The 14,754-nt window shown below is 40.0% G+C and overlaps 1 protein-coding gene across 2 annotated transcripts in view; it reads right to left on the bottom strand.

Annotated features, from left to right (window-relative positions):
- LOC142103629 (phospholipase A and acyltransferase 2-like) overlaps window positions 1-14,754 on the bottom strand; it is a 50,271-nt gene that overhangs the window by 10,846 nt on the left and 24,671 nt on the right. Inside the window, exons 1-4 of one of the 2 annotated variants that reach the window (XM_075187730.1) lie at window positions 12,083-12,104; window positions 11,438-11,491; window positions 5,417-5,516; window positions 2,493-2,752 (exon numbers count right to left, since the gene is read on the bottom strand). In XM_075187730.1, the coding sequence (XP_075043831.1) occupies window positions 2,493-2,752; window positions 5,417-5,516; window positions 11,438-11,449 (372 nt within the window). In that variant the 5' untranslated portion in view covers window positions 11,450-11,491; window positions 12,083-12,104. Of the gene's footprint in view, window positions 1-2,492; window positions 2,753-5,416; window positions 5,517-11,437; window positions 11,492-12,082; window positions 12,105-14,754 lie in introns of those variants that run through there. The other variant, XM_075187729.1, reaches the window with a different exon arrangement.

Below are 14,754 nucleotides of genomic sequence, written 5' to 3'. Positions count from 1 at the left end.
CTATCCTGTAACTCATTTCCCCCCCATCTCCTCTGTAACACATTTCTTCCCCCACAAATAACCTGTAGAATTTATTTGCCTTGCAATGTCCCTTGCAGAAATTCTTTCCTCCCTCGGTTCCAAGCCTGGTGCCTGCATTATTCTTATCACTCTACTTACCTGTTCTCTGGTAAGGACAAGGTTGCTCCCAGGAAGAAAACTTAGGGGCCTATTTATCAACCTCTGAAGAGGTTAAAATCCCCTGATAATTGCAGTTTTTGGGCGATTGCAGCATTAATTACTAACAAGGCTAATTATGATCATAGGACCTGCCTCATTGGTTGCAAATCCAGGTAGGTTTCTTTAGGGACTAGATTATGTACTATTTATAAAGCTTGACCCCGACAGTTAATGCCATCTGTAGTCTAGGGGGAGAGCATCACAGGAGAGAGATCTTCCGATCCCTCCCTGGAAGACATCGTGCTCTCCCAATCTCAAATTCTGCCTGGCCATAGAAACCTGTAAGTAAAGTAATCGCAAATGTGATCAAATGTGATCACTTCACTTCAAACTATTCTCCAGGACAGACTTCTATCAGAGCTGCTGTCCTGGCTGAACAATGTTAATAAATAGAGGCATTAAATAATTTCGTATCAATGCGTTAAGAAATGATAAGTAACAGGAGAAAAATACGATGGGTCATATGTAGACCCCTTAGTCTTGCAAGATTAGACTTTTACAATGTCTCACTTTTATCATGTCTCAATATACTAAGCTCCACAGTAAAGTGACAGTCTGGCAGTGAAACAGTATGCAGCTGAGTCATCCTGATTCACTGTCTGACCTCACACAGTCTATGTGAGACCCACTGACAGGATGGGTACAGGGGAACCAAGGATGTCAGAACACCAGAGCACAGGAGGTGCAACATCAATACATTAGTTAGGCAAAATATTATTTAACATAAAAATATGAAAGTCTTAAAAAGGTGATCAGAGACCAAAAAAAAACTATACAAGATAAAAAACCAGTTGCACTATTATTCAATATTATTAATACTTCGAATATTCTCACAATATTAAACTGTGCTGTGTGGCTAATATCTGTTTTTTGTGAACTAGTTTGCTGTTTTTTCCACGATTGCCCTGGCTAAAAACGTTGTCATAGAAACCAAATAGCGGCCTTCACATAAGGCTTTACATCGAATAGCGGCCTTCAGTTTAACAAGTGGATTGATGAGACTATATATATTTACAATATCTGCACATTAGGAATGCACATCCTAAAGAATTCATTCAATGAAAGGCGTTGGGTCTATACTTAAGACACTGATGCCTGCCTGGAGGTTTCCATATTTGCTGTTGGAACTGTCTCTTTCTTGGCCAGGGATGTCTCACTGTGGATGAGATCTTGTTTGTTCTCCTTGCAGATAAGGCTTGATGTCTTTTATTTGAATGTACTCTTGAAGTACAATTATTTTATGCTATATGTCTATTAAATATATTTTATTATAAGAAGTCTCTCTGGAATAAGGGCTACTGAATGACTTCTAAGGCTTCATTACACAGTTCTTTTTGGTATGCATATTAGCTAAAATCTTTTAATATCTTCTACATTTGCAATCATACTACACTATGATATTCCTATTTTTTCTTTAGAGTTATACAGCATCTGTGTGAAGGAAAATCTTATTAGAACATATAAAGAAGACAACAAACATCTCAGATAAGCATTTCTGATTTGTTTATGTGGTACGCGGATATTGATCAGAGCACTTCACTACTGATTTGGAATTTTGATAATCTATGCTATATTTGGCACTCTTTTTCTTGTTTATTTATTATAGATGTATACTTGGAACAGCTGTCTGAGACAAGAGCAGTCTACTGTATGGTTCTAATGCTATTTGTTCACTTTCATTTACTGTTCAATATTGAATTTGGTTTACAAATACATTTAAAATTGGGTTTAGGTAACATTTTCATCTAGCCACCCAGCCAGCTCATAGCATAGTTGCCTACTCTGCCGGAATGTCCGGGAGACTCCCAAATTTTTGGGAGTTCTCCCGGACTCCCGAGAGAGCAGGCAAAAATCCCGGATCCAGCTGTCGCCATTGTTGAAGATGGTGGGGGGTGGGGTTAAATGTGGCATTGTGGCCCCGCCCCCTGCCACGATTAGCTAAAATTGACTAAGATGGACAGGGGCGGAGCCTAACAGCACACCATGCGTGGTCACGCCCCCCTCGATGGACCCCTACCCGGACAGCTGCCTTCAAAACTAGGCAAGAATGGCTCATAGCAGCCTTTGCCCAATGCTGCTAATATTATAAAATAGACTGTGCATGAGAGGATATTATATAAATACTAAAGCATTACTTATACATACATTAATAATTATACATTAATTTGTTTTTACAGTTTTCAAATGTAGGTGTGTTTTTTTTCCAAAACCAAAACATGGGGTGGTTCTCTCATCTCTAAACATAATCAATAACCTTATCACTCATACAATACCTGATCGGAGAAGCATGCATCATATCTCAGCTCTGTCACAAAGTGTTCACAGTTGGCACTGGTGACGCTATAGTTCAACTTCTGTCCCACCTTCTCCAATGCTGCTTTTACTATTTTTTGTGGTGGGTAGGGACATCTCTTCTTGTCATACTTGTTATTGACCATATAGATGCAGCCAGCAGCAACACGCTCTATAGGGTCTTTTCTCACCACAGCTGTGCCTCCAAATGCCGAGGATAAACTGGAGTAACCATCTTGATCTAAGAAAACAAGGGGAAAGTAATTATATGAGTAAGCAATGTAATTGAGCCATGACCTGGACTTTGGCAATGCTTAGTCTCGGCTTAGATTTTGTTAGCCTTACCCTTGACAAATTTAGCCCTGATGGGTTAAGATACATCCCTAGTACACAACTATTCATGAATGACCCAATTTATTGTCTACTAGCTCATCCTCCACTTAAGAAAGTAGCCTTCAGGTCTGCACCTGCCTCTATTCTACTAATTTAAGCAACAATTCATATCGTGCTTTTCTTACCAATAATAAACTAACACAAATATTTGCTGTGTGTGCTGTAAAGAGAAAATACAGTGCCCCCTCTTTATATTGTCTCATTGGGATCAACCCTGGCAGTCATGAAGTATGAACTGCAGGTCTGCCTTAATACTGAACCTGTTAGTTCTATAGGAAGGTGCCCAGGGCTTAGTACTTGTCTTCTTAAAATTGCCTCCAGCTCCAATCAACATTAAGGGCACTATGTTCTCATTTAACGGAACAGTCAGTTTCTCAGTCCCTCTAAATAAAAACCTCTTTATCAGGAGTGAATCCCCAGTAGAAAGACTTACCTCCTGACTGAGAACTTATTGGTGCCCTGTGACAGTCACCTTTCTAACTGCTGTGTCCGTCTTCTACGCCTCTCAAGGTGTTTTCTGTAGCCACTCACTACGCTGGTATAGCAGCTGGTATTTGTTTCCAGCAGCGAGAAGCAGAGTCTACATGCTTCTAGAGCTGCTAGGGAAATTGTACATAAGTCTTTGCCATTAGGTCACATTATGACACGTATTGGCTCTGACATCTCACATTATGCTAATTTATCACAGAGAAAGTGACATTTTATTTAACTTAATAAAGGTCGGGTTGCTAGTCTAAGGGTAGCATAACTACAACACACAGAATGGGTGCAATTGATATGACAAATGTTGCCTTTCAAGTAATAGAAAATGCATGTCTCAATTCAAAGGTGGAAGTACTATAATTGTATGGGGTACAGGTGCTATGGAGACCACAGCTGAGGCTAATCTTGTAGCAGTTGCAGCCCCATCAATAATGGTAGTTATGTCTTGGAGCAATGCCATAGGAAGTGTGGAGGATTGTGGGCAAGCAGAGGAGGAAGGGACTGATTATACTATGTTTGATACAAGGAAACAATGTAAAAAAAATGACTACTATCCTCTAATATCACAAAATAATCAGATATAGAAATAAAACATGCCTGCATAAAATATATTATTTTAACTATACTGTACAGTGGCTATTTTTAAATATATATTTCTATTCTATTTTCTATTTTCTAGTGGGGCTTGCTTACCCCATTCCAACACAGACTACTAAGAAATATGAACATATTGGGCCTGATTCATGAAGGAAAGTAAAGCAAAAAAGGAAGTAACTTTGCACCTTTGCAAAACCATGTTGCTTTGGAGGCGGAGGTAAATTTAAAATCAGAGGACAGATTTATAGTAGGGCATGTCCTAGATCAACTTTAAATTTCAGTGTAAAAATAAAGTTATCAAGTAGAGATGTTCACTGGTTTTGGATCTGGATTACCTTCGTGTTTCGGTTTTGGCAAAACCGCCCTGGGGGTAAATGTATCAATATGCGGGTTATTCAAAACCCGCGTGTTCAGCCTCTTCCGCGATTAAATTTCAAGCGGCGCTGCATTGTAAAGGGTTAACTTCCCTTTACAATGCAGCGCCGCTTGAAATTTAATCGCGGAAGAGGCTGAACACGCGGGTTTTGAAGAACCCGCATATTGATACATTTACCCCCTGGTGTGTTTTGATTTTGGATCCCTATTTTTTTCTAAAATCACATAATTTGGCTCTTTTTTTTGTTCCTACATTATTATTAACCTCAATAACATTAATTTCCAGTCAATTTTTGTGAAGTAACAAGAACACTGCTACCCCTCCTGTTTCTGTATGAGCAATGGCAGTGGAGACTGGTGAGTGACAAGAACACTGCTACCCCTCCTGTTTCTGTGTGAGCAATGGTGCTGGATCTCCTGGGGAAGGAGGTACTTATAGGATCCAAAACCCACGAGATCCGACAATGCAACAATGACATTTGCCTTGATTCAGATCCGAGGTCGCGCAAAAGTACTGAGCCTACTCGGATCCCCTAAGTTCGGGTGGGCTCGGTTTATGGAAGCCCGAGCATCTTTACTATCAAGTATTTGTATGCTACATGAATAAATTGCCAGTATTTAACTAATGTGCAAAATAATAAACTGATTTGCACCCCTTGCATTGTAACATGGTTTGTCCAGGAGAAAATGTTTGCCTTACTTTCCTCAACAAATCAGGCTCATCTTTTTTTATATTTAAAACAATATGGACAGCTTGAATTTGACATCTTGTCAGCACAATCTGACAAGACTAGCAAACAAAAACTCCTCAAAAATATCACCTGGAAAACAAAACTGGCACTACAAATCTAACATAATATAATATAACGTGGCGAGTAGGCTGTGAAAGCAATTTTAAAGAAAAGCTGTACTAAAAGCATCATCACTATGCAGACTTTATTTAGTGGGGCGACAGCACAGATCATTTCTCATGAACTCTTATCCTCCTCCTGCCCTCCTCGTAAACTTGGATTTACTGTTATATTCAAAAACAAATACTAACGTCACAATATCTCACCTGTTAAATGTACAACCTGTCCATTTCCAACATATATACCCCAATGTTGATAAATAGAACGGTGAAATTCAATCAAGTCTCCCGGTTTTGGATCAGGACCCTGTGAAATATTAAAATTGTATTATGTCTTCAGATAAAAAAATCACAATAATATGCAAATGGATATAAATACATAACACTAGATTTACTGCAAATAATACAAAAATCTCCAAGAAGACTGTAGGCTGTGGGACTGGCAGGAACCCTTTCGGAAAAGGACAGGATTTCTAGACGAATGGATGAGTTGTTTCTTTTTGTCTGAGGATGGGTGCAGACATGAAGGCTTGTATGAGATAAAGAAAGGCTTTGGTGGCCTCATGTGGCCATACTTGGGGTTGGAAGTCTTCCGAGTCAAGGCTGTAATAGGCGCTACTACCGAGGAATAGCGTTTAATGAATTGACAATAGTAGTTCGCAAGCCCTAATAAGCGTTCTAAGGCTTTAAGGCCAGTGGGTTGAGACCACTTCAAGATTAGTTCTACTTTCTTGGGATACATCTGGAATCCAAATCCAGATATAACATACCCTGGGAAGAGTAGTTGGGTAGTTGGTTCAAACATGCACTTTTCTAATTTACAATATAGATGAAGTTGGGTTTATACTACCACTACATTTCTCCTGTGTGTTTCAAAATCATAAGTGAAGATTAAAATGTCATCAAGATATGCTACAACAAACAGGTATAACAGGTCTTGGAAGATCTCATTTACAAAATAATGAAAAAAAACCGAAGCGTTGCATAATTTAAATGGCATCACAAGATACTCATAGTGCTCATCCCTGGTATTGAAGGTGCTCTTTCACTCATCTCCTTTCTTAATGAGAATAAAGTTGTAAGCACTTCCCAGGTTTAACTTAGAAAAGATAGAAGCACCTTTGATGCAATCCATTAGTTCCAAAATTAGGGGCAGAGGATATCGATTTTTGACCATGAGGGTGTCTATGCAGGGATGCAAACCCCCACATTTTTTCTTGGCAAAGAAAAATCCAGCCCCTGCAGGAGAGGTGGATTTATTAATGAAGCTTTGTTTCAAATAATCCTAATAAGGACAGTGGATAAACTCCACTCCAAGGAGGTGTTTGTGGTGGTAGGAGATCATTTGGACAATTCCACTCCCAGTAGGGTGGTAGCTCCTCTGTGGATGTATACTGAAAGATGTATACTGAAGAGGTATACATAGTACTAAGGATGTGGAGGACACAGGTAGGTAGATAGGAGATCGTACTCTTTGTATACACTGTGAGTGGCACCGGGGCCCCCAAGCGAGTACTTGCGCTGATTGCCAATCTAGTACCAGAAAAGGTAGTTAAACCCAAGGAAGTCTGTAGACTACAGAACTGAAGGCCATAGAAATGACATAGTGAACGATACTGGGCCCAATTCAAGTCCGAACAGAACATAACTTGCACAATGTTCTTAATGCATACTGTACATCAGTGTGTTTCTATGGTTTATCTTAGTTGCATATACATTTTCTGTGCTAGCTAGTGGCACACATATCAAATAAAGACTAAGCTGTGACAGTCATCTGTCAGCACTTATACCTTCCCTATAGTTGGTGAAAATGAGACAACTGAAAACACATACTTTAAAGAGACCCAGGAGTTGAATTGGCTGCATCTGCGCACCCTTACTGTACATTGCCTATGTCGATATACCCATCAAGTGGTAGGCACATGTGTCATTTAAACCTGGACATCAATTGCATGGAATTACACTCATTGACGTAAGGTCCATTTGCAGAGCTATTTCACACAAGATACAGCATATACAAGGACTTACTTCCGAACATGCATCAGTCCCACTCTCTTTATGAAGAGCTCCCACTTGTAAGGTTAATGGAGCCATGCAATGTCAAAGAGGGAAGGGTCAGCTTAGAAACTATGGAGGCAGAGATGAAATTATTGCTGCGCCTGAGTCCTTAAAGGTAGACAATACGACTGATCCATAGCGTAGTTCAGGGTAAACAGAGTAGTAAAACTGAGACAAGAATCAGAAGGTAGAGTCAATAGATGTACAGACTATACTGGACTCTCCATGCATTTTCAACAGTAATTTTATTGAATAGCCCCTACGTAAATGCATCTGTATATGTGTTATAACTGTATGCTGCCATTAAGCAGGTTTTTATGGTCTATCTGTGAACATTGCATACCAAATGTTGAAGCTTCATCAAATTATTTTTGTTCTTTTTGAAAAGACCACCATACATGTTTAAACATCCTATTTTTTGTCATATTCTGAAGTGTTAGCATGTGGGCGCCACAGCATTGGCATGCCCAAAGAAAATGGATCTGCTGGTCTTGGGGAAGAGAAACAGATCCTGACTTTGATATATGTGACAACTTCCTAAAAAACTGAACACAATATAATATAAAGTGGGGCATTGACCATGGTAGAACTATCGTGGATGCAAGAGGTGAGGGGGTCATGGCAATGCTGGGTCGCCAACCAGTTCTGAGACCCCCACTCTCCACCTGTTGCACCTTCTCCCTGCTTGAGGCCCCTGCACCCATCTGAGGCCCCACTACTCTACAAAATAGCAGAACAGAGGGCTTCTTCTGAAAAATGCATGCAAAGCAGACGCATGCACTGGACTGCATGTGTTCAGTAGAGCCCTCTCGCTCTGCTCTTTTGAGATTAATGCAGGTGCCCTGTGAGTGGCATCGAAAGGCCCCTTTCGACGCCACTCACATCAAAAGGGGCCTTGGCTCCAGTGATGCACTGGTCCGCCCATGGGTACTGGATTATTATAATACAATATTATAATACCAGAAATTCATGATTTGTTTCTATTACTAACCTTATTAGGATTGTAAACTAACAAACTTACCTCATTAGGAATAAAATACTATATTACAAGAACCTAGAACAGTAATAGTCTTATAAGAACAGCAAGATAACATGAGCAGAAACCCTGTGAATGTCAGGGAGTAGAGAAGGGAAGGAGGGAAGGGTGTGGGTCGGGGGGATGGGTGGTTGACACCTTAATGCACAGTTAAGTGTGAGGGATATGGAGACCATAGTCGGAGCACGTCATGGTCAGATGCTAGCTACTATCCAGTTGAGAAAGGCTTGCCGGTTGTTAGTTACCGTGAATCAGGAAGGTAAGGGTTTGGATGAGGTAGATATGTGAGGTCAAGTAATTGACTTTGTTGCAATAGTCACGGAGTTCATACCTGAATAAGGAGGGGGGGTGATGGTCATGCTGTTTCCAGAATTTAGTGATGATGTATTTGGGTGCAGCCAAAATATGGGAGGCCAGTTTAACAGAAAGCTTGTCTGTCTCTTGTAGCCGGCAATTGATGATTGTTTTAAGCCATTTAGATATATATATTTATTGAGAATATCCACTATTGCAATCATAGGGGTATCCCAGATCTTTTACTTGTCTGGATGCTGATTTAACACCTCACTCTATCAGCTTATTGTAGATAATTACATTCCATAAAAACTGTAGCACATATCACCACCACAGTCACTTGCAGATACGGGTAGACCATGGTTATCTCTTTAGCAAGTTGATATAAATAACATTGCACACACAGGAAAAGCAACCAAAGAGACAAAAGTTCAAAGAGCAGTCTTTCTCTGTACTGAGCAAATACATATACTATTGGATGCTAGTGCAGTATATATATGTTTTTATAATAATACCAGGGTCAACACTGAAAATATTGTCTACTCTTTCTTATATGGTTACTGATGCCTTATAAAAAAATATACAAATAATGAAAAAATAAAGTAAGTGCTGACAAAGTTACCACCTTAAAATGTATTTAGTTTAAAACATATACTTGAAAAAATTAATGAGAACCTATTGATAAATCTAGCTCCTCTTTATTCAAAGATCTATTAAATATCTATGGTAACACATGCTTGGTCAATTCAAGAATGTTTCCAAATTGTTTTTATCTGTGTCAATAACTAAAGAACCGATCAGTCCCATAAATTATGCATATAGTTTAAAAATCCAGACCATCGGCATAGGGAGTCAATCCATACTCCCACATTAAAGATCAAGTTGTTTTGCTCTGCTAATTCCTCCTGGGTCTCACTTCACAGATAAAAAGAAAGCCAACAATTAGTCGTCACAGTGATTCCAAAGTTATAAAGGAGGATTATTTCCGCTACCTCTATTATATGTAGAAGGTACCCACATCAATCAACATATATTGTCCACAGTCTATCAAACATTTGATTAGAGCTTTGGTTGGTTCAGCTGATATAAAGCATTCTCAATTTTGACCGACCGCTAAAAAACTGTGTACTAAAAACCTGCTGGCAGATCCAGAACTTATAATGACCCTTTATGTCCGATAACACTCATCTGTACTAGCTGCAACAGTTTGTTAGTTTACAACCACTGAATCAACTGATTTAATTCATAGGCATATCATCGGTAATAGCCGCTACAGTTTAGTTTATTAGTATGCAGCCTCAGAATCAACTGGGTTAGTTCATATTGGTAGCTGGTATAAAGCGCTCCATAGAACAACATATACTCAAACTGGGATACTCACTGGTTGTGCTGCTTTAAATCATCTTCAGTTCCTTTGCTTGCAGGAACACAACTATTAAGCTGTCTTGCCTGAGGTTCTGCTATCCAATCAAGTTAAAGAGCAATCCCGATCGCAGGCAGAGCCATACCTAGAAATGTTGGCGCCAGGGGCACGAAGAAAATTTGACACCCCCCAAAACCCTCAAATTCAACCAAATTAATGTAAAATATTAATTCCTTCCATCCCCCTTCATGTTTGTGCCCTTGCCGGACGACCCTCTCGCACAGCCCTAGTTAAGACCCTGCCGTTCGGTGTCCAAAATGGTCCAGTAGCCACTTTTCAGGATAGTTTGATAATTTTTTAGACACAGAACGGGATTGCTCTTTAACTGGATTGGATAGCAAAACTTTAGACAAGGCTGCTTAATATGAGTGCTGAGGCAAATAAAGGAACTGAGGAGGCTTCATGGCGACATAACCAGTGAGCATACCATTAACTGATTATAGCAAATTATATATTTGTATTATAGGGCCCTGTACACACAAGCATTGTTTCTAAGACTTCTTATGGCCTACTAAAAATGCTTTGTGTAATGCATACTTGCTAAATTTTAAATAGTGAAGTCTGAGAGATCCCAGACAGGGGGTGGGACACGGCCATTTGTATCATTTTGGGTCCACCACTACGACAGAAACGTAATTTTTGCTGAGGGGAGGCGGGACCAAAATGACCCGATTCAGCACGAATCGCTACATTTTGGCTAGCAAATTGCAGGATACGGGAGACTTGCCTGTTCTCCCGGGAGTCCGAGAGACCTACCCGGATTTCGGGAGTCTCCCGGACATTCCGGGAGAGTTGGCAAGCATGGTGTAATGTAAGCAGATGTATCTCTACACACACACTTTCTAACAAGTGTTTGATTAACTTTGCATTAATTTAGATATTGCCTGCAGCATTGAGAAACGTTAAAGCTCGTTAAAAAAAATGGAGTTTTAGGCATACTTGCCTACTTTCACGAAGTTCTTTCCAAGAGAGGGGCGTGACTGTAGGGGGCGGGAGGGGGTGGGGCAGGGCCAATCACGTCATTTTTGTCCCGCGATTGGGCGGGGCCAAAATGATGCGATTCACCACGAATCACGTCATTTTGGGAAGGCAGTAGCGGGATGCGGGAGACTTGCCAGCTCTCCCGGGAGACTTGCCAGCTCTCCTGGTAGTCCGTGAGACCGACCCGAATTTCGGGAGTCTCCCGGACATTCCGGGAGAGTTGGCAAGTATGGTTTTAGGGGAACACTCATAAGTACCTAGCACACTATGCTGCATGAAAGCTTTGCATGAAGAATGTGTTTCTAATGCTCTGTTGAAGTGAGGACAAAGTAACAGGTTTTTGTATATACTTTCAACTAGCATTGTTTTTAAGACTTGTGCATTAAATCCCTCCTTGTGCAAATTACTGTTTTTTGCAAATTTCTTTTATACTCACCTGTAAAGGCATGTCTCTTGCTTTTTGTTACTTCTAGGCCTACTTTTTTCTTATCTGTAAATAGAATATTATAACATTTAGGAATTTACCTGGTGAAATATTTGAAATATTACTCTAGAGGCATTCATAACATTTTCTGCTTATGGTGAAAGAAAGCGTTATGCCAGACATATGTAATATGAAAGATCAATACAAAGATTAGCAGATATTTCATCAAACAGAAAACTTTATGCTTGCCCTTTTACATTCCTAAGGCTCATGCCTGCATAACACATCTGGGGGTAAATGTATCAAGCTGAGAGTTTTTTGGCGGGTTTGAAAAAACCAATCAGATTCTAGCTATCATTTATTTAGTACATTCTACAAAATGATAGCTAGAATCTGATTGGTTGCTATAGGCAACATCTCCACTTTTCAAACCCGCTGAAAAACTCTCAGCTTGATACATTTACCCCCTGGTATCTATTCGAACATCCTGTATACAATGAGGTCCCCTATTCATTCTAAGACACTTAGAAAGAATGTAACCCTTGCACAGAATACATAGAAATACAGACAGTTGAACTATTCCATCTAAACACATATAATACATTAACAAACAATATTTTATCCAACTTATATTTGTACCATAATTTACTCTATTACAGTTTTAAGGTAAGTGAAGTCATTGCTGGCAGAGTCTCCTGTTGGACGTGCTGTCCCAGGATAATTTTTTCCGTTGCGATGACAGATGATAATTAACGGAACAAAACCCTGTTAATTAATAAATGGGCCCATTAGTCTGTGTTGGTTACCACTTTTGCAGAAGGACAAAGAGGGTAGGATCACCCTGCATATGCAGTAACCAGTTCCAAGCTTTGTCACACTATGCTGGTCACACTATAACACGGAGGCCCACAGCATGGTGCCACCCTGTAATAATATGAACCAAGACTGGCCTGGAGCACTGGGCTGAATTCAATAGGGGGATGAGTCCGAGCAGTCAACCAGTCACATGCTGATTATGCCAAAGAACAGCTAAGAGATATTATGCATTAAGAGGAATTTAGCAACACAAATAAAAATCAGCATATACTGTATATAGAAAGGACTGGAGTGGACACTGGAATAAATAGCACAAAGTAGTGTGGAAAAGGTGCAAGTAATTAACAAGGTTATATAGGAAGAGTACAATAAATAGTGAGTATATAATAACAACACTAAGGGCTAGAGTTACTAAACTGCGTGTTAAAAAAATGGAGATGTTGCCTATAACAACCAATCAGATTCTAGTTATCATTTATTTAGTACATTCTACAAAATGACAGCTAGAAGCTGATTGGTTGCTATAGGTAACATTCCACTTTTCCAGTTTAGTAAATATACACCTAATACTCTCTTATTTTCTTTTGTTGGCAATCTATGTATTAATATGGAGAGAAAAAGAGGTATATAGTGAAAAACAGAGAAGTGACTGAGGAGGGAGCAGAATTCTCTGTCTCTCACTCCAGGACTTACCTGAATAACGGCTTTTCAACTCTGTGTGTCTGACTGTACGCAGCCCTGTTTTATACTATACATGCTTTCACTTTCATTTTCCATCCAATAAACTACACCCTATGTTACAGTGCCTAGTGTGCTAGGTAAAAAAAGCAATGAAAACTTTAAACGTTTTTATAAATAGATGTTTCCCTCCCTCTTATGCCCAAACATCCTGACATGCATAAAAATTGGTTTGCTGAAAAAAGAAAACATATTTTAAATTTCTGTAAATAAATTGTATAAGTGTACAGCTCAGTTAGCTTTTCATTAAATATGGTGTACAGAAATAAACTACAAGTTTCAGTTTTAGGGGTCCATTTCTTAATCATATTTTCTTCCCGTCAATTTTTATTTCTTATCGCAATGATAAGAAATTATTTACTGTGCCTATTTATTAAAATTGTTCAGCTGAGACAGGATAGGAGCCTGTCCCAGTGAAAAGTCTGTAGTAATGTGAATGCGATTGCCTACAGGTTCTTATGGCCTTTGTGCAATTTGCGATAGGAAGAAAGGATGGGGGGGGGGGGGGGGGGGCGAAGCCTACTGTACTGGGATCCAAAGATCCCTCTCCTGCGTTGCTCTCCCCATAATAGAGACGCCATCATTTGGTTGGATCAAGCTCCAAATTTTGGTGCTTGATTAATAGGACTTTTTCGCAGTCCACATAGCAATATATGGGAACTGCAACTATGATCAGAGATGTTGGGGTCTTCTAATATTAATTAAATATGTTACTTTATAATGTGTAATCCTCCAAAAACTGCAGTTTCCAGGTGATGTACTGGGATAAAAACCTCTTCAGAGGTTTGTAAATATACCACTTCATTATTTATAGTTTTCTGTAGGATATAAGAACTGAGGGATGAAGTAAGCATAAAGGAAATTAAAAGCTGAGGCTGTGTCACTTAAATAAATGTATCCTTTTAAGTTTAGAGTTTAACTTGGGAGGTGTATGCTCATCTGATGTCATAGGGGAGGGCTAAGGAGTAAGTTATAAAAGTGATGGGCGGAGAGTAAATCAGTCTCTGGAGATTCAGGACATTGACCACCCACCCTCTCTGGTTTGGATGGACCTCCGTGTCCTCTATGGCTGGTCAGGCTGTTCTCTTACCTGTTGTCAGTTCTTGTTGTCTGGAGTTCAATGGTGGGGGTCCTGGATATTGTGTTGCCAGAAAACGCAGTACATTCAACAGCCAGTGGTTGGGGTGCTAAATCCGCCTCTCATCGATAAGTCGGCTATGTCACGACTTGCACTCTGCAGCTGCTGTCTGCAGTGACTCTATTGGATTTGTTATGCTTCCACTTGTAGTACCACTGCCCACCAAAGGGGCCACTGTGCTACTTGATTATTCTCCTTGATCACTGGGAGTGGTTTCAGCTGCATGAGGCCTATTTATACCTGCCTGCTTCAAACAGTCTGGGCCAGATCATCAGGTCATTCTGAGGAGCATTCCCTGTGCTCAGCTTCTATCTGTGTCCTGGACTCCTGCATATTTCTTCGTTGAAATCTACTATTTGCTGTTACCTGTGTCCTGGACTCCTGCATCTTCAACCATTATACCTGGTACTTGTAGTTCTACGCTGCCTGTTGAAATCCACTATTTGCTGTTACCTGTGTCCTGGACTCCTGCATCTTCAACCATTATACCTGGTACTTGTAGTTCTACGCTGCCTGTTGAAATCCACTATTTGCTGTTACCTGTGTCCTGGACTCCTGCATCTTCAACCATTATACCTGGTACTTGTAGTTCTACGCTGCCTGTTGAAATCCACTATTTGCTGTTACCTGTGTCCTG

This window comes from Mixophyes fleayi, chromosome 10 (genome assembly GCF_038048845.1).
Source record: "Mixophyes fleayi isolate aMixFle1 chromosome 10, aMixFle1.hap1, whole genome shotgun sequence".
Lineage (NCBI taxonomy): Eukaryota > Metazoa > Chordata > Amphibia > Anura > Limnodynastidae > Mixophyes > Mixophyes fleayi.
Note: the sequence above shows the minus strand (reverse complement) of the source record. Positions and strands in the feature narration are given on the sequence as shown.